Raw genomic sequence first — 19,678 nt, 5'->3', positions numbered from 1 at the left:
GAAGTTGATTTGTTGTGAATTTGTAATGTCAATTTGGGGATAAGCTTAGAAACCTTCTCTCCCTCCCTGTCGGCTGGTTTCGTTCGGTACCAACCTTTTAACATGTCGGTTTAGTTTTGGTTTTAGACCAAAACTACACCGATAGGATAAGTTTTCAACCCTAATAAATAGCTCATTTGAGATTTTCAAAATTGCACAACAACTACAAGCTTTACATCATTCATTTATAAAAAACTTTCAATCTCTCTTTTTTAGCATTGAGTCTTAACACTTATTCATTTTAAGAGAAATATAGTTTGCATTGTACTGTTTTCATTTCACTTATTGAGGAATGTACTTTGATAACCTACCAACTATCAACTCTTGTATAAATAGTAAAGAGTGTGTATAACCCTTGTAAGTGCAGTAGGAGTTCTACACAAAGAATAGCTGAATCACCATTCAGAAAGTGATTGTAAATGTAGAATGTGTTCTATACTAATTCTTTGAAACGGTGTTGCTCAAGGGTATAATATGTTTTCTATTTCCACCTAAAAGAGGTTGAATAATGAATTTGAAAATACTCAAGGTGTAACTTGAGCTGATGGCATAGGCAGTGCATGGGGTTGAACCTCGTTAAAATACTAAGGCCCCATTTGGATACAAAAACGATCTCATCTCATCATTACCACTTTCTCAAATTTTTATACAAAATATAATAAACCATTCAAGTTTTTAAAATCTCAAAACAATAATAATATTATAAAATAATATTCTAATAAAATTTTATTCAACTTTTATCTAAAACTATTTATCTCATATCACTATCCAAACGAAATAGTTTGCATCTTTTTCACCATAGCTCTTTATATTTAGTATTGCTTAATTAGTATTCTCTTCACATTTTATATTGTATATTTAATTTATAATTGTTAAATTTTAAAATAAAATTCACCGGCCTCTTGAGTTAGTCATCTTGGCAACATTTTTCATGTTGTAAACTAATGATAATATATATATAAATATATATATATATATAATACAAAAAAACTATTGTCAACATAATTCAAGATACAAAATAATATTATCAGTACGTCAATATAGATATTTATAGTAATAAAAGATCATATATTCGACATAAGAGTTCTCCATCTTTAAGGATAATGTTCATATATTCAATGTAAAGAAAGAAAATTATATAGACTCTCTATAATAGTGAAATGGTTCGAGTGAAGATATTTTATGACAAATAAAAAAAATTAAAAATATTATAAAGTTAAAAAAATATTTGATTATAATTTTTATTTTGAAATTCATAAAAATTGTATTGATTTATGTGTTTGAATAATAATTAGATGAAATGTTAAAAATTAAAAATTAAAAAGTATTTTTTATTTAAATAATGTTTTAAAACGAAATCATAAAAACTTTTGAGTATTTTGAGAAGTCTAGTAGTATCCAAACATACCTTTAAAACATTTCTGTATATTTTAACTACTCTAATAAATGCCACTGCTCTAATAAATCTTCGCGTCCCAGATATTGAGAGGTCATTTTCCTTACCACGCGGGATGAATTCTGGCTGTCAAGAAAACCCAATGCGAGGCTCTGATTCTTGTTTCCAATCCCATTTAAGAGTTCAACGTATTGAAACCTTGCTTGTTTGCAAATGATGCTCAAATGACTAGTTTTTGACCCACACCAAGGCTTTTAAAGCCAGACAACACCAATGCTCAAATGTCTTCCAAATAATAAAGGGCAAAAGAATATTAGGATTTTTTTTTTTCCCCCTCTGGCAACAAATATATTCACCCTCACTCGCATCCCTATGGGTGAGTGAGTGAGGGCTATCCTCCTGATATTGACCTTTCCATTTACTTGTTTTATTTTTCTTTTTGTATTGTAAACTTAACTCGATCTAATATTTTTTTTTACAAGTTGAAGGTTTAATTTTAAAAAATAAATAATCATATTTTGGAGCTACAACTTGAAATTTTCTCTAATTTCTATATTAGGAGTATACTATTTTTTGACACATAAATGTGGTACACTCTCATAAATTGCTTATAATGAACTCATATAAATATCATACTTTTGTTGTCTCTAACTTCATATATCAATGCTCTAATGGTTTCTTTATTATTGATAGGGCTAGGCGGAGGGGCTCCTGCTTGCCACCACCCCGCCCCACCTTGTCCGATCTTGGCCTAGGAGGAGTAGAGGCCCCGTTCGTTGGATGTAGGCGGCAAGGTAATTCGCCCGAATCTAGTCACCCCAACTAGTGCAAGAGGCGATATGGGCTAGGCCCCCATCTGTGTTGCCCCACCCCACTCCAGATATATATATATATATATATGTATGTATTTTAAAAAAATTATACTTATATTAAAACGACGTGATTTTACTAAAAGCCTAAAACTCCCTCCCTCAACTCAGTCTCTCAGACCTATCTCTCTCAGCTCTCTAATCCCCACTCTTGTACCCTCAGTAGCCATTGTCGTTTCCAAGCGTTTCTCTCTCCTACATTCTGTAAGTATCCGAGCCATTTTTTTGAGTTTTACAATATATTGTGTCTTGATGTTTGGATTTGGAGGATGTGATTGATGAATAGATTTGGATTGTGATTTGTGTGCTGTGGAGATTGGATGTGATTTTTGTGACTTGTGCTTGAGTATCTAGGTCTGAACTCCTAAATTAATTTAGGGTTTCAATCTGAAACCCTAAATTATGTTAGGGATTTCAGGATTGAATCCCTAGATGTTTTGGGGTTTCAATATTGAAACCCCAAAACTATTTGGATGTTCATAATTATATGATTTTAATTATTGTGTGATTTTTGCATCATGGTATCATGTCATGTTTTTTTGAGTCAACAAGAATGGACAGTGAGCCAAATCCAACCACTAGCGTTAGTGCTAGCTCTCCTACCCTAATTGAAACCCTTACCATTACCCCTACCACGCTTACCCCTACCACTACCCCTATGCCTACACACATGGTCCCACCAAATAAGCAGCCAGTTTCAATTGTGTGGTCTCATTTCACCAAAATATAGGGTGATGACCCCCCAAGCTGAGTGTAATCATTGTGCTGAAGTGTATGGATGTTCCTACAAGAGACATGATACATCTCAATTGAAAGTCCACTTAGAAGAACAATATAAAAAGAGTTCAATTAAACATTTTTTACAAGAAAATAGTCAATCTAAACAGGAGATTGGACTTAAAAGAATAGTGGATGAGAGTAAGGGAAGGAGGGAGAACATTGAAAGAGTATACAAAATATGATCCAGAGAAGTGTAGGAGATACCTAACTCGTATGGTTATAGTAGACGAGCTACCATTTCAGTTTGTAAATGGTGAAGGGTTCCAAACATACTTTAAATACTTGGAGAGTGAAGGATTCCAATGATCTCATTTTGATCTCAATCTCATCTTAGTTTGTATTTTTAATTTTTTAACTTTTTCACATATCTATATAATGTTTTTATTTATGATTTTTTTTTTCAGGTTTTATAGTTTCACTTGCCCAATTTCCGACCCTAATCCCAAATTCCTAGTGATCTAATATTGAATCATTGATATAAAGGCCTACAACCAAAACCTTACGATCTCATCTTGATTTGAACTTGTAGTTTTAAATTTTTAGATTTTTTTACCTATGTATATATTGTTTGTAATTGTAATTTGTTTTTCTATTAATGTTTCAGAAATATAATCTCATAGCCTCACTTGCCCACGACTCCCCAAATTCCAATCTCAAGACTTAAAGTCAATTTTAAAGTCATCTTGATCTTGCTACAATTTGTAATTTCATTGAAACGTTATTATTCATTTAAATTATTTGACAATTTGTAATATTTGTAATAGTTTTAGATTAATTTGTATTATTGTAATAGTTTAGTATTATTGGTTAAAACTTGCATAATTTGTTTTCACAAACCATTTCATCTCTTCTAATTATTACAATTTTTCCAAACTCTCAATTAAAATATAAAAAATAATTCAACTTTTTCAAATATGAAAATAAAAATTATATTAAAAAATTATATTGTAACAATATTTTATTCAACTTTCATCTCATCTGTGTAATCAAACGAGACCTTAAAAGTTACTAACTTAGTTAGAATTTAGATTTTTATGTTTTATGCTTTAACAACCTTTGTTTCATTTTTTGTAATAGGTATAATATAGTTTTTAATTTTTTTAATATCTGGATCCAAAATAGTTCAGAAATAGGTTATGAGCCATTTTTTGGCCCATAAATAGATTTTGGGACTTGTGAGCCATGGGGCCATTTGGGCCTGACGTGGGAGGGGGTGGACAGACCAGGGTTCCAAATCCGACCTCAGCACTCAGATGAGGTGCCCACTCTCAGGGTGTGGGGCTGGATCCTAGGAGGCAAATCCCACCCCCGCCCTAATTAGTGAAGAGCCTCGTAACTTAAATTGGTTAATTTGAAATTACCAATTCAATATTCAAGAAAATGATAAATTGGAACACGAACAATATTTTATGAGTAAAATGAACTTCTATAATTTGATATTAGAAAATGTAGTAATTTAAGGGGCAAAATTCTATACACTAAAATAAACGTGTAATACGTTAAATAACAGAAAAATGTGAAAAATTATTAGGTACTCAAACAAGATAGATTATAAATTGTTGAGAAAAAAAGATAGATTATATAATATTTTTATTCTATCACAAGATATTAGGTAATTAATATTATTTGAATATAATTTTAATTAACTTGACATTTGAAAATATCACATGTTCGTATTTTGATAGTAATTAATAATTATTTAAAAATTTAAAAATAAATAAAATAAAAAGCCAAGGCCAGGCTATAAAACAAAAAAAAGTCTTATATAAGCCAACGCTGCATAAAGGTTCGTAACCCTAGCTTCTTGGTGAGCCACCTTTCACTCGGTGCTACCTTTTGACATCCTCTGCTTAACTCCAGTGCCCAAACTAGCTTCCCTTCCATCTCCATCATTTTGTCCGTGCTGAATCCAGCTCTTTCGTTCGTCTATCTGTGTTTCAATGTAACACTCCCTGATGCGCTTTGCTTCTGAGCCAGTTTTAATTCTTTTTTATTTAAATAATTTTTTGGTTCTTACTTAGCTCAATGTTCTTGTTGTTTTTTTTTTTTCCCAAATTTCAGTTGTTAATTCCCAAATCTTCATAACGATGTCAGACGATGAAAGGGAGGAGAAGGAGTTGGATCTCTCTTCTCCTGAAGTCGTCACCAAATACAAGAGCGCCGCCGAGATAATTAACAGTAATAAACTCTCTTACCCTCACTTTCACTCTCTATATGTATAGGATTTAGTTGCCTCTGCTTTTGTTTTTTGATTGCGGTATATATTGATAAACAACTTGGAAAATCTACAGAGGCTTTGCAGTTAGTAGTATCCGAATGCAAACCAAAGGCTAAGATTGTAGACATTTGTGAGAGGGGTGATTCGTACATCCGAGAGTAAGTTTTTTAAGTTTTTAAATTTTTTCTAAATTTATTGTGCTTACTTTTCAAGTTTATCTGGATTTTTCAATTCTATATTGTAATGAGTGTGGGCCCTGCTGTTTGTGTATAAAAGGCAAACTGGAAGCATGTACAAAAATGTTAAGAAGAAAATCGAGAGGGGTGTTGCTTTCCCAACTTGCATTTCTGTCAACAACACTGTTTCTCATTTTTCTCCGCTTGCCAGCGATGAGACACTGCTGGAAGAAGGTGATGTGTTAAAAATGTAAGCTTTCCTTTTAATTTTTTAGTTTCTTATAAAAAAATGTCATCATAGCTTAAATGTTGCGTACCTGCTGCCAAGTGCAACGAACTAATTTTTGGGCAATTCTAAATGTGATACTTCTATTTTTCTGGATACAGCGATATGGGTTGCCACATTGATGGGTTTATTGCCGTAGTGGCGCATACTCATGTTCTTCAGGAAGGCCCAGTTACTGGAAGGGCAGCTGATGTTATTGCCGCAGCTAATACTGCTGCAGAGGTTGCTTTGAGGCTTGTGAGGCCAGGAAGAAACGTAAGCTATGAGTTAGATTATCTATCGTACTTCTTGGATATGAAATTTGAATAATGATTTTTTTATATAAGTAATATAAGTAATTAATTACAGAAGACTGTCTCAATTCATCCTATTGATTCATGATCACTGTTATTTAGAATTGTGTCAATTTTGAATTTGTTTTCTAGATGAAATTTATTTTATATGTGCTTATTTCTGCGGATGAGCCGCTATGATGCAATGTATTCAAGTCATCCGTTACTCTGCTTTAAGGCATGTTCTTAGGTCTCTTTTTATAATAAGTACAGTTATGAAGTTGGTTCTATATGCATGCAGGCTTACTGAATCATGCCAAAGTTATTGTTTGAGCGGTTATTGAAGACTATGTTACTTGCAAATCAAAAGTATATAGAAATTATTGCTGATATTTTGACTTGATTGTACTTCCTTCAAAATGTCTTTTTCATGATATAGTTGAGAGCAAAAATACGATTGGTATTTCCCTATTTTATTTCTAACATTTTTCTGGTGACTAACTCGTTTTGTTTATTGTTTGATCCTTGCTTAAATTTTGAAATGGAAATAGTCTGTTTCAGTTTGCGCTTTCCCCTAAATGATGAACTCCTGATATAGGCTATGGTTATACATCCAAATGAAGCTTTTTGTCATAGTTACTCTGATAGGGGAATGCTATATCACTACATTTTATGAAAACATTATTTCATGTATTTGAACTTGGCTGCCTGAATTTTAGTAGGCTGGTACATATTGAGACTAGCGTGACGAAAATCTATGTGACATATAATGTTTCCATTGTGTTTGAACTAATATTTTCAAAAACTGACCAGTTTGAAAGATCAACACTTTTGCTCTCCTCTTTCCTGGGCGGGCCTGTTTTGGGTGTGGGTGGGTGTCTGTGAGCAGGTGCTCAAGGCTGAGGGCAAGTTATATACTGTTTTCGCATGCATTTATAATTTTACAACTGTATGAATAAAGCACTATGAGCATAAGATGATGCTAAAACATTTAAAATCATGGCAACTTTTGCCGAGGTGATCGATGTCTTGTTGATTTCCTCTTTTTCCCTGTTGCCTATATTGTGCCTGGCCATGCTTGGGGTGCTTTAGGTGGACATCTGTTTGCGGTCAATTCCTATATCCCAATGCTGGCAGACATTTGTTCAAAATTTTTTGGACAAACTTGATTTGCGTTTTTGAAAATTTAATTGTTTGTGCCAAGATAATATGGAATATTTCAATTTCCCTGTACAATTTTGTTTTTCAAGACTGAATTAATTGTTGGCATATTGGTGAGGACGCAGCTGTGAGTCAACATTGCCTGGTCTTGTTTTCTTCTATTAACATGTTCTCTTCATGTAACAGTTTGAGGCTTTTTATTTTTATTTTTAATTTTTTTATGTTTGACATGATCTCTAGATGATGAAGATTCTGTGGGCTATGGATAAACTCCAATGAAGCCACTTTTCTTGTCATAGTTACACTGATAGATGATCATACATTTTTGTTCCATGGGCTTGATATGGTATTCTTTTCTTGGCTTCTCATCAACTATTGTAACCGCTATTATGCAGCTTGACCTAGTCTTTTTTTAATTGGAAAGATTTAGTTGTGTTCTCTTCTTTCTTGCGCCGCACTATTGAGCTCTCAAGTCCCTGATGAGTTGGCTCATCTTCTTTCCTCTTAGAATCAGTGGCCTCAGGTGCTATTTCCAGTAAGGCTTGTAGAACTGGAATCTTTATTACATTACTCAGTCTCCGTATATGATGAAAACCCAAGTGAGGCTTTTGTCATATTATTCTGATAGAGAAACACAATCCCTTTCTGATTTGAAAATATTCCCAGAGTACCACCTTGACCACTATTTGTCTAAAACAAATCCTCTGCAAGTGATCAATGCATTCGAATCTGTAATTGGAAAATCTATATAGGCTGAATCATTGGCAACTTTGCCGAGGTGATCAAGATGGACTTGATTCCCTCTTTTCCCTGTTGCCCACATTGGAACTGGCTAATGATAGATGCATGGTACCGACTTGTATATTGTCTGTACAGTCATCCATTCTATCCGATATCCTTGTTACACATACTTTTCTATATTGCATGGGTTGGTACACTTGTATTGTTTAGAGCACGGGTACAATGTAAGGGGCACATTTTCATTTGATTAGTATATGAGGGTTTATAGAACTAATTTAAATTTACTGGTTATTATTACTATGGTTTTATTGGTAAACTGAATTCCCATCTGCTTCTCCTTCAATTACGTTTTTCTGAATCTCTGTTTCTTTGGCAGAACAAAGATGTCACCGATGCAATTCAGAAGGTGGCTACTGCATTTGACTGCAAAATTGTTGAAGGTGTTCTCAGCCACCAGATGAAGCAGTTTGTGATAGATGGTAACAAGGTTGTACTGAGTGTATCTGGTCCAGAAACAAGAGTCGATGATGTAGAATTCGAGGAGAATGAAGTTTATGCTGTTGATATTGTAACAAGCTCAGGTGAAGGCAAGGTAATTTTGGGAATCAATATTAACATGCCATTTTTGTGCACTTTTGCTTACTTAGTGTCCTCAAAGTCTATTTACATGGAATTTCCAGCCTAAGCTGTTGGATGAGAAGCAGACTACTATTTATAAGAGAGCTGTTGACAGGAACTACCATTTGAAAATGAAAGCATCGAGGTTTATTTTCAGTGAAATAAGTCAGAAATTTCCCATCATGCCATTCACTGCTAGGTATGTTTTTCCTTTGGAGAATGTCTAGGTATTTTGTAAACAATGTTTTTGGGTAGTGTCTTTTCCCTTCTATTCTTCAGCATTTCATAGTACATGTGGAGTTTCGTTGAAATAGGGCTCTGGAGGAGAAGAGGGCTCGGCTGGGTTTGGTGGAATGTGTTAATCATGACCTCTTACAGCCATATCCTGTGCTTCATGAGAAGCCTGGTAAGAAACTTGTGTCTGGTTTGTAGCAGAACCCGGTTGGATTGACACAGTTGATAATGAGATGTGCTAATATTACAACTATGGTTGGTGGTTTTGCAGATGATTTTGTTGCACACATCAAATTCACAGTTTTACTAATGCCAAATGGGTCAGATCGGATTACATCTCATCCTCTGCAAGAACTGCAACCCACAAAGACAATAGATGATCCTGAAATCAAGGCGTGGTTAGCCTTGGGCACAAAGACAAAGAAGAAAGGTGGTGGAAAGAAGAAGAAAGGTAAAGCTGGAAATGGCTCTAACCATATAAATTTTGAAACATTCTACCCTGTTGTTACCATACCCCATGCTTTCTGGATAAAAATAAAATTTATGTGAAGTTACATTGTGGATTGTTGTTGGGATTTCTTGCTCACTACAGGTAAAAAGGGAGACAAAACAGAGGAGTCAACAGAAGCAGAGCCTATGGATTCTACGACAAACGGTGCTGCATCCCAAGAATGAGTCTTTTTCCCCCCCTTCCATTTTTCAATCCGCGCCCTGTCAATTTTGGTACTTATTGTCCAGTCCATTGTATCAGGTTGGATGAGTTGGTTTATGATAGTGTTTAGACTGTAATCCTGGTTGTGTTTTTCTGCTTATACGCCCTTTTGTGTCTTTTCCAAGTGTTCCAAATCTCTTACACAATTTAGAGGCACAGAATGTTGGTTTCGATCAAGCATAAGAGGCGGGTGTTGTGTGACACTGTTTTAGTTACTAGAAGTGATAATCGTATTCAGCTCTAACACTATTCAAGAGGCCTCCTATCACACGGCAGAAGTAGAGGGGTTAGTTGTGTCAGATATGCTTGAACTGTGAACCCTATTCAGCTCAGGTATCCATCCTTGAGTAAAGCCAAAGGGTCGGGGTGGAGCTCATAGGCACCTGGAAAAGGAAAGGTTTCAATAGCAGAGAGAAAGAAAGCGCATTTGTGTACGCACACGAATACGCATGTGTGCACAAATAGAAAGAACTTAGTACACTTTGGATATGGAGTTTCTCCATTTTAGTCGGGAGATATTTAGGCTTTTAAGCTCCCGATTAAGGGACAAGGCTTTTTTACATATTCTCCAAACTATTATAATTGATAATTTTATTACTAAAATTATTTGAGTAATTTTACATATTACACTTTTCTTGCATTTTCGTTCAATTATATAAAATATAGCACTTTTATAAAATATAGCATTTTTTATTTTATTTTATTTTACTTTTTAAATTAAATATTGATGGATAAAGTCGGATGAAAATAAGATAAAAGGTGGTACTTAGAATTTTCCCCACATTTTTTAAAGCATTTATTACAAGATACACTGGAGAATTGAAATCTTTTATTATTTATTACATTCAAATGGTACTGGAGAATTGAAACCTTTATTATTTATTACTCTCAAATATTACGGGTCTAAAATATTATTATGACCGAATATAAATTTTATTGGGTTTGATAATTACGTTAAAACCCATTTACTATTTATGGACTAAGTGAGTTCTAAATAATTAAAAATTAGCCCAAACAATTCTTCCAAAGGCTCAAGATGTTATTGGAGGATGGATTTATTTTGGACATGAAGATTGAGGCTGATTTAGATATTTGTGTTCAAGTACAAATAGATTAGGATTACAATTCTAGAGTTTCATTTTCATTAAAATTCTTAAATCAATTACTGATATATATATTCAGCCCATATATCGTGGGTGGATATTATTATTCTTCAAAATCTAGTTTAGTTTTTTGGTTACTTCACCCACGTAAAGCACACCATGCAGGTTCATTTCCCCACTACATTCATGGCAACAATTTCGTATTCATGTATAAGCAATTTTTTCATTAGTTTTACAAACTAGGGTTGCTGCACCTTCTTCATAGGTTTCAGAAAACAGACCTCCGACCAAGAGGTAGTAGTACGTTGTTGCCAACTAGCAACAAAACAAGTAACAAGTGAGCCTCAAGATAACGCCGCCCAAAGCCATCTCAATACCCTTCTTGCACACCACTCCCACGTGCCAAGATACCCCTACATGACGAAAGCCACTAGTCGCACTGCCCAACCATGTGAATTTGGCAACCACCATGACTCTCCCCCATAAACCGCAACCAACCACGCACAACGACAACAAGCCACAGATTGCAACGTTGCCCTCCACGTCCAGGAAATAACCGATAAGCACCTCAACGTGCACTCAAGCCTCTGCCCTACACCACCGTTGCCCAACTACAGAAACATGGTTAGGGGTATAAAAAAACCCTAGAAAACTGGAAAACCGGACCGGTCCGGTTTGGAACCAGTTTCCGTAATGGGAAAATGGGTTGGAACTAGTCCGATTCCGATTCCGATTCTAGGCTTTTTAGGCCTGGATTGGATCCATTTAATATGTATTTTAAACTATTTTTTAAATATTATATATAATGTTTTTTATATTATATATATTTTTATATATAATATATATAATAATACAAATTATAATTATATATAAGATAATATTATTATAATTTATAAAATAAAAGTTTAATCTTAAACATGAAAATTTAATTGAAGATCATATACTTTAAATATAAAAAATATATATATTAATAACATTTTATCATAAATTAATTTAAAAATAAATTGGAATTGTAAAACTTTAAATTGAAATTGATAAAGTCACCAAACATGATATTGATACTTAATAATGACAATTTAGATAACTTTAACTTTAAGAGGAATTAGAAAGAAAAATATATTTTCGTCTCTGTTAATTGACCGTCTCACGGTCCCGTAGGCTTATGTATTTTCCTTAATTTGATATAACTAGTAAAGCTAAGGTGTGATTGTTGAGGATGCAATATTTTTTCTTATAATTTATCATAACCCATGTATAAATGGAAGGACCCTTTAATCCAATCTATATATCTTCATTTTGTAGTTTGTATGTAACTGGCTTATAACTATGTTATACTTTTGATTAATCTGTCGATTAATTTGTTGTCTATCATGCCTTGCATGTAAATGCATAGGATTTATTACCGATTGCATAAATCTATCTATATGCTTCTTTATTTTTAATCTTTTTCCTAAATGAATTTGGATATAATATTTTTCTTATTGTTTGTAATAGTAACATATTTTCGAATAAAAGTATAAAACATATTTTTTTAAAGCAATTTTTTTTTAATAAATTTGCATTTTATTAAAATCAGAAAACCGGATCGAACCAGATCGGAATCGGTAAAATCGAAAGTACTAGTTTAGAGGGATAACTGGTGCGTAATTGGTTTTTGAGAATACAAAACTGGTATATACCGGTTCGATCCTAAATTTTGCCCAAAACTGTACCAGACCAAACCGGTTACACCCATACCAATGTAGCACTCTGCCCTGCTACACCGAAACAGAGTAGTTCTACAACATGAACCAGCCACCACTGCAGCTCAAGAAGCCACTGCACACCGCCATACCTCTCTGTGACGTCTCCACTTGCAGAGAAAGTACTGCCGGACACCTCATGCCACCCCAAGCCATTGCTCTCTTTCAATAACCTCTCTCTTCTCCCTCACGCCATGCTCTCTTTCTCTCTCCGTTCTTTCTCGCTCTCATCACTCTCTCTCTCTCACACACACACTTTCAGTGGTCTTACACCTCGCTGACCACCCACAACTGCCGCCTAGTTCCTTGCTCCGCCGCACACCTCCTACCCTCTTAGTAAGCCTTAGTCGTACCACACTTTGGTAGTGTCTACTTTGTTTTCAAAATAGGAAATATTTCTTTTGTCCCCCGTAAAGCTTAAGCCCTTTGAGTTACAAGTCAAAGTTTGAACTTGTATTTTTATGTTGGGCGTGACTTTTACCATGGGCCTCATTTGGTTTGCAGAAAATTAGTATAATATTTTAGGTGGGCTAGTTTCACTTTTTATATTACAAAATTTTATTTTACAAAAATATTTTAGAGTTAATGTATTAGTCAGAGTAATGAAATGAATATCATTGAAATTAGGAAAGTAAAGATATTTTGGGGTTAAGAGAATTTTAGACATTTAGGAAAAATAAGTTATTCTAACATTTTAGGTTTAAGTATCGAAATACGTGTTCGATTGAAAATTTACGAAAATACGTGACTATTTTATAGGTAACGATTAATATTTGCTCAGCACTGTTGTGAGAAGATTCTAAAAAAACAAGTTCAAGTAAGCGGGGTCCCTATACTAGACTTTACATAAAAGAAATGAACTAAGGTCGATTTTGAAAAATGTGCATGTTTTGTTATGAAAAAAATTTTTAATAACCTCAGTTAATTGTTTTGAATTACTCATGAAATTTTGTATAAAAAAAATATTTTCTGTCATAACTGGTGTAGACATGAGCTTATTTTTTGCGTTTTGTTTATGAACTGTGCAAAAAGGAACAAATATAAAAATTTGTGCATAATTATATGATTATGATATGATTTTGTTCTATTATGAATATGTTTTATACTCTGATATGATATGATGTCATTTCTGAAAACTTCTGGCATGACATTCTGTTTCTGTTCTGTTCTGACCTTATCACAGGTGTAAAACGGTGACCTCTGTTTGGGTTGTTACCAACTTTTCTGTTTCCGATGCATCCACTTTGGAAGTAAAGTGATTTTTTTCGTGGTTTTTCCTATATCCACACTCGGGGCTCCGAGAATAATAAGGGGAAGACTTCACATTCTATTTCTGCTCAGTTAGCCGCTGGGATTTACACAACCTTACCACTGGGGTTAAACATGAAATTTTGTTTTGATGAGATGTTTCAATTATGCTATGCCAAAAAAATTTTGAATAAGAATTTTTTTGAACTTTCGATCTGATATTTTTTATAACATGTTCTGATTCTGCATTCTGAAAATAAAAATATTTTGTTCTGCATTCTGAACTTTGTAAATGCTCATGTTTACATACTAGTATATGTTCTTTGCTTACTGAGTTGTTGATAACTCACCCCTTATCTCCATAATATTCTTTAGATAATTTTGATGCCTCAGCTGTAAGTCAAGAGTAGGGGGTGTTAGTAAGGTTTGATGGTCGTAGATAAATAAGTGTCAAATGGTACAAGTATTTATTAGAGAGTCTTATTTAGTAGATTTATTATTATATGTTATTTTGGTATTTTGAGTCAGGGATATTTTCGAGTCGTTATGGAGATTTTAATTTATTTCATTGAGATATTTTTTTGGAGTCCTGGTAGAGGAACATATATTTTTGGTTTTGAATAAATGAGTTTATATTTTATGGGGAGTTTGGAGTATATAAATATGTTATGAGAAATGATTTTAAGTTACAAGAGTTAACTCTCCGGACCTCCAGGATCATGGCATTACAGTTGGTATTAGAGTTGGGTTTGAGGTTCTGCAGATTTTATGGACTGAGTTTCTAGAATTATGAGATTTAGAGATTTTGCATATTTTTAAAAATAATCTTGATGAGATCTAAGGTAGTAGAATTATGTGGGCTCCAAGATATGAATTTTGATGATATTTAAGGTCTTAGCATCTGCACACCTAAGAAAATGATTTTCATGACATTTGAGGACTGCTTTGATGATTGGTCATTAGACGATTTCTCTCATAAAAGAAAAGAGAAATCTTGTTTTTTATCTTAGATTTTTCGTTCTAACGTATTGATCACAACTTATCTCAACTCATCATTATAATTTTTTCAAATTTCAACACAAAATATAATAAAAAATTCAATTTTTTCAATTCTCAAAATAATAATAATATTAAAAAATAATATTCTAACAATATTTTATCATCTCAACTCAACTCAATTCAACTCACTTCAATATCCAAACACAATCGTTTGGATCTCAAATTCATCTCAACTCATCATTACAATTTTTTCAAATCTCAATATAAAATATAATAAATAATTCAACTTTTTCAAAATTTAAAATAATAATAATATTAAAAAATAATATTCTAACAATATTTTATCATCTCAACTCAACTTAACTTAACTCACTTCAACATCCAAACACAACTTAAAAAGTATCAAGCTGAAAATATTGGTTAATTTATATGAATTAAATAATCTATAAATGTCATAGTACTAAACGTTTCCATTATAACTTCTTTATATATATATATATAGTAATGTTAGAGAGAAGTCATTATAATAGTGTATATTTTGCACTCACTGAGTGGTTGTTTCTAGTTCATTGTTTCCAACACTCACTTGAGGAGATGTGTGGTCTACATGATGCCACATCATGTGTGTAAAATGAATGTTCTTAATAATAACTTCTATCTATATTTATTTATATATATATATATATATATATATATATATATAAGCTTTGGTCTCCTAAAATGGGAAAAGAATAATATAAAGAGTTATGTTAAGGACAGTTATTTTTGTATATATTTTTGTGTTGATTGTTAAAGTAATTATTTTATATTAAAAAAATAATATAGTAAATCATATTAATAGAGTGAAAGATAAAATTTTTGTTAAATATAAATGTCCTATTTTCAGGTGGTCAAAATGACGGTTGGATTACCAGCTACTCACGTGGTTTCTACTTTCTAATTTCTAAAACCAGGGCAGGGATCAGGATTCTTGTGTCGCTCCGGGAATTATATAATTCAACGGTTTGCCGACCTGACCAACATGATCATCATGATGCACAAGTCGTCCTCGTATGTCTACCAACGAATGAAAAACAGCTGCTTCATTCCCATTTCCGTAAATGGTGGTGCTACTCTCTGGAGGCCAACGAAAGTGCCACCGTATAGGCAAAATTTTTTTTATGTTTTTCTTATTTTTATTTTCAAATATTTTTTAAAAAAAATAAAAATTATAAATTTATTTAAAATATTTACTTAACTATTAAGTAAAATAAAAAAAAATAAAAAAATTCAATCTGTGGCTACCATATGTAGCTAAAGCATTTTCCTTTCGTAAATTAAGGATTTAAAAACCTTATTTAGAAATTATATTATTAATTAAATTCCTCATTAATGTTGTATACAATATTGTAAATACTTTACCTTTTCTACAAGTTCTTTAGCAGCATACATTTTTACCCCTTTATCGAAACTGTTATAAATCCTTCTCAGACCATTTGAACCAAATTGATGACATAGCTTATACCTATTATAGATTGTAAAATAAAAATAATATTAAATATTTTATTTAATTTTTATTTTTTATATAAATTCATCTCATTTCATATACGAAAATAAATGAAACTGTTATAACTTATGTCGAATTAGAATTTTCTATAAGCTTTTGAATAAAAATATCTTTTACAATTTGAAGAGACAGTAGATATAAAATGTAGACTATACGGTATATAATATAATGATGTCCACCTATAATATCTATATCTTTTTAAATTGTAGAAAGTGTTTGAAGCAAAAAGTTACAAAGAATCTCAATCCGATTATATAATTTATCTTATATATAAATCCGGATATTTGAATTGTCTCTCACTTAAAACGTTAATTTAATCAGAATACTGAGTAATAAAGAAGCAATTATATCATGGATACCAATATTTATGGAATCATGTATTTTTCTAATACTTCATCTCATCTCTTCCAAATATCATGTCCATCGTGGCCCATATCCCTTGAAAACAATGGATCGATGAAGTAAAATACAATATGAATATTGCTTCCAACCAAAAAGAAGAAAAAGAAAAGAGAAACTATTTACAGGAACGTGAAGAAGTATCCTTTTTCGCTCGCACCCACCAAAAAATCCGCCACAGAACAGTATTTCCAACCTTCTACAAGAATCCACAGACTTCAAACTCGCCTATTTCCCAGAACCATTCAGGCTTTTTACAAACAAAAAGCAGCCCCTTATAAATGCCATCCTCTCTCCACTCACTCTCTCCCATCCACCATTCCTCAAAGCCAAAGCCAAACCCACGAATACTCGAAAACTGTCTTTGAAATTGTTTTGGGAATTAGCTGTCTTTTCATTTCACTTGCAACTGTGATCCAATGGACACCAAGATTGGATCGCTTGACGCGTGTAAGCCTGCGTGTTGCGACCTGGGCTCCCCACCCTCTAACGGCACCGTTTGTACCATCCTGAACTCGGTCCCTTCCACCTTCCTCGACTCGTTCGAGGCCTCTATGGGCCGCCATGTCGCGCGCAGGCTCGTCCAAATCGGCGTGACCGACGTGTTCTCCGTACCTGGTGACTTCAACCTTACGCTCCTCGACCACCTCATTGCTGAGCCCGGACTCAACAATATCGGTTGCTGCAATGAGCTCAACGCAGGATATGCCGCCGACGGATATGCCCGCTCGCGCGGCGTTGGCGCCTGTGTTGTCACCTTCAGCGTCGGTGGGCTTAGCGTCCTCAATGCGATCGCCGGCGCATACAGCGAGAACTTGCCGGTTATTTGCATAGTCGGCGGTCCCAACTCTAATGACTATGGGACAAACAGAATCCTTCATCACACTATTGGCTTGCCTGACTTTAGCCAAGAGCTAAGATGCTTTCAGACTGTCACTTGTTATCAGGTATTTGGGTTGGCTGTGTTTCGTCGTGTTGTGTTATAAAAATACAAGTTTGATCTGCTAATTAGGTAAAAGGTCTGGTTTTTCTGTTTTCGTTTGGATGAATGAATTGATGCGTGTTTCTGTTGGGTATGCTATAGGCTGTGGTGAACAATTTGGAAGATGCACACGAACAGATTGATACAGCGATTTCAACTGCGTTGAAAGAAAGCAAGCCTGTTTACATTAGCATAAGCTGCAACTTGGCTGGGCTTCCTCATCCAAGTTTCAGCCGAGAACCTGTTCCATTTTCACTGGCTCCCAAGTAAATTTCGGGCTTCCTGATGATTCATAGTCTAGACTAAATTACATGTTAGAATTGAACTTTGGACTATGAGATTTATTGGCACTCTGTTTTCTGTTTTTGACTGTGGCACAGATGGAGTAATAAGATGGGCTTAGAAGCTGCAGTGGAGGCAGCCGCGGGGCTCTTGAATAAGGCCGTGAAACCAGTTTTGCTGGGCGGACCTAAAATGCGAGTGGCAAAGGCATGCGAGGCCTTTGTGGAGCTCGCCGATGCATGCGGTTATGCCCTTGCAGTGATGCCATCAGGGAAAGGGCTCGTGCCGGAGGATCACCCACATTTCATTGGGACCTACTGGGGTGCTGTGAGCACTGCTTTCTGCGCAGAAATTGTGGAGTCAGCGGACGCTTACTTGTTTGCTGGACCTATTTTCAATGATTATAGCTCCGTTGGGTACTCGCTCCTTCTCAAGAAGGAGAAGGCGATCATCGTGCAGCCGGAGCGGGTGGTGATTGGGAATGGGCCTCAATTTGGGTGTGTTTTGATGAAGGATTTCTTCAGAGAACTCGCCAAGCGGCTTAAGCGAAACCCAACTTCTTATGAGAACTATCACAGGATCTATGTTCCCGAGGGGCATCCTCCGAAGGCAGAACCGAGAGAACCATTGAGAGTTAATGTTTTGTTCCAGCATATACAGAAGATGCTGTCTAGTGAGACTGCTGTGATTGCTGAGACAGGGGACTCGTGGTTTAACTGTCAGAAACTGAAATTGCCACGAGCTTGTGGGTAAGTGGAGGAGCTCAATCTTGTTTGATGTTTATTTCTGAGTAGGAGTTTCTAAAACTTTTTAAAATTGGATTGCAGGTATGAATTTCAAATGCAATATGGATCAATCGGTTGGTCAGTTGGTGCAACTCTTGGGTATGCACAGGCCGTGCCAGAGAAGAGAGTGATTGCTTGCATTGGTGATGGGAGCTTCCAGGTTTATCTTGATTCTATTTTTTTTAAAACCTAATTTGAACTTGCATCACTTAACAAATCACCACTTAAAACATGAAAATTCTACATTGATCCATAATAGGATTGTTGGTTAAGTTCCAAATGTCGTGATACATATATATATATCGCTTTCTCTTACCTATCAAGAATATTTCCTTTCCAATATATTGAAACTGCCTCGAGTTTCACCTTGATTTTCTCTCACTGGAACTTGATTCCTGGAATCTCTGTGTTTTTATATATCATGATGTCTGCTTCACAGGTCACCGCACAAGATGTGTCAACAATGATTCGCTGTGGGCAGAGGAGCATCATATTCCTCATAAATAATGGCGGATACACCATTGAAGTTGAAATCCATGATGGGCCATACAACGTGATTAAGAACTGGAACTACACTGGTTTGATTGATGCAATACACAATGGTCACGGAAAGTGCTGGACGACCAAGGTAATTAAGTTTTTTGTACACGACACAAATGCTTTAACGCATCAATGCCAAAGGGATCAAATGCAGTGATATATATATATATATACACTACAATTTTGTAACAATTTTCTTAATAATTTTCAGGTCCTTTGTGAGGAGGATTTGATTGAAGCTATTGAGACAGCAACAGGGGCTAAGAAGGACTGTTTGTGCTTCCTTGAGGTGATTGTTCACAAAGACGACACCAGCAAGGAGCTGCTCGAGTGGGGTTCCAGGGTCTCTGCTGCCAACAGCCGCCCACCCAACCCTCAGTAAACTGAAACCACTTGAACGAAATGCCATAATCAGCTCAAAATAGATTTGAGTTTTCTCTATTTTTGGTGTACTCAGTACTGTTACCATTTACAGTATGATTTTGAATTGCGAAGTTTCTTTCCTGGACGGTTTGCTTGTTGAATTGGAGTGTTCGATGTTTTCTGCTTA

General features: G+C 34.5%; 2 protein-coding genes across 3 annotated transcripts; both read left to right on the top strand.

Moving 5' to 3' along the window:
- The first annotated feature begins 4,838 nt into the window (after positions 1-4,838).
- Positions 4,839-9,705, top strand: LOC108995182 (ERBB-3 BINDING PROTEIN 1-like). Of its 2 annotated transcripts, none has more exons than XM_018970689.2 (10): positions 4,839-5,026; positions 5,146-5,262; positions 5,376-5,460; positions 5,579-5,728; positions 5,866-6,019; positions 8,315-8,530; positions 8,619-8,755; positions 8,871-8,962; positions 9,062-9,241; positions 9,383-9,705. In XM_018970689.2, the coding sequence occupies exons 2-10, from the start codon at positions 5,172-5,174 to the stop codon at positions 9,463-9,465; spliced, it is 1,188 nt and encodes a 395-aa protein (XP_018826234.1). In that variant the 5' UTR covers positions 4,839-5,026; positions 5,146-5,171; the 3' UTR covers positions 9,466-9,705. The 2 variants fall into 2 exon arrangements, with proteins under 2 accessions (XP_018826234.1, XP_035545575.1); XM_035689682.1 differs by having other exon boundaries at positions 4,866-5,026; positions 9,062-9,220.
- A 6,830-nt stretch (positions 9,706-16,535) lies between these two features.
- LOC108995175 (pyruvate decarboxylase 1-like) lies at positions 16,536-19,678 on the top strand. The gene is made up of 6 exons (XM_018970679.2): positions 16,536-17,486; positions 17,624-17,787; positions 17,902-18,552; positions 18,631-18,748; positions 19,028-19,216; positions 19,340-19,678. Exons 1-6 carry the CDS (start codon positions 16,959-16,961, stop codon positions 19,508-19,510), a joined length of 1,821 nt encoding a protein of 606 aa, XP_018826224.1. The 5' UTR covers positions 16,536-16,958; the 3' UTR covers positions 19,511-19,678.

This window comes from Juglans regia, chromosome 4, assembly GCF_001411555.2.
Source record: "Juglans regia cultivar Chandler chromosome 4, Walnut 2.0, whole genome shotgun sequence".
Lineage (NCBI taxonomy): Eukaryota > Viridiplantae > Streptophyta > Magnoliopsida > Fagales > Juglandaceae > Juglans > Juglans regia.
The sequence above is the reverse complement of the archived record's forward strand: the minus strand, read 5'-3'. Positions and strand labels throughout refer to the sequence as shown.

Coding starts and splice junctions, on each gene's coding strand:
- LOC108995182 (XM_018970689.2), top strand. CDS start 5,172: ATGTCAGACGATGAAAGGGAGGAGAAGGAGTTGGATCTCTCTTCTCCT. Junction 5,263..5,375: donor CGCCGCCGAGATAATTAACA/GTAATAAACTCT, acceptor GAAAATCTACAG/AGGCTTTGCAGTTAGTAGTA. Junction 9,242..9,382: donor TGGTGGAAAGAAGAAGAAAG/GTAAAGCTGGAA, acceptor TGCTCACTACAG/GTAAAAAGGGAGACAAAACA.
- LOC108995175 (XM_018970679.2), top strand. CDS start 16,959: ATGGACACCAAGATTGGATCGCTTGACGCGTGTAAGCCTGCGTGTTGC. Junction 17,788..17,901: donor CCATTTTCACTGGCTCCCAA/GTAAATTTCGGG, acceptor ACTGTGGCACAG/ATGGAGTAATAAGATGGGCT. Junction 18,749..19,027: donor TTGGTGATGGGAGCTTCCAG/GTTTATCTTGAT, acceptor TCTGCTTCACAG/GTCACCGCACAAGATGTGTC.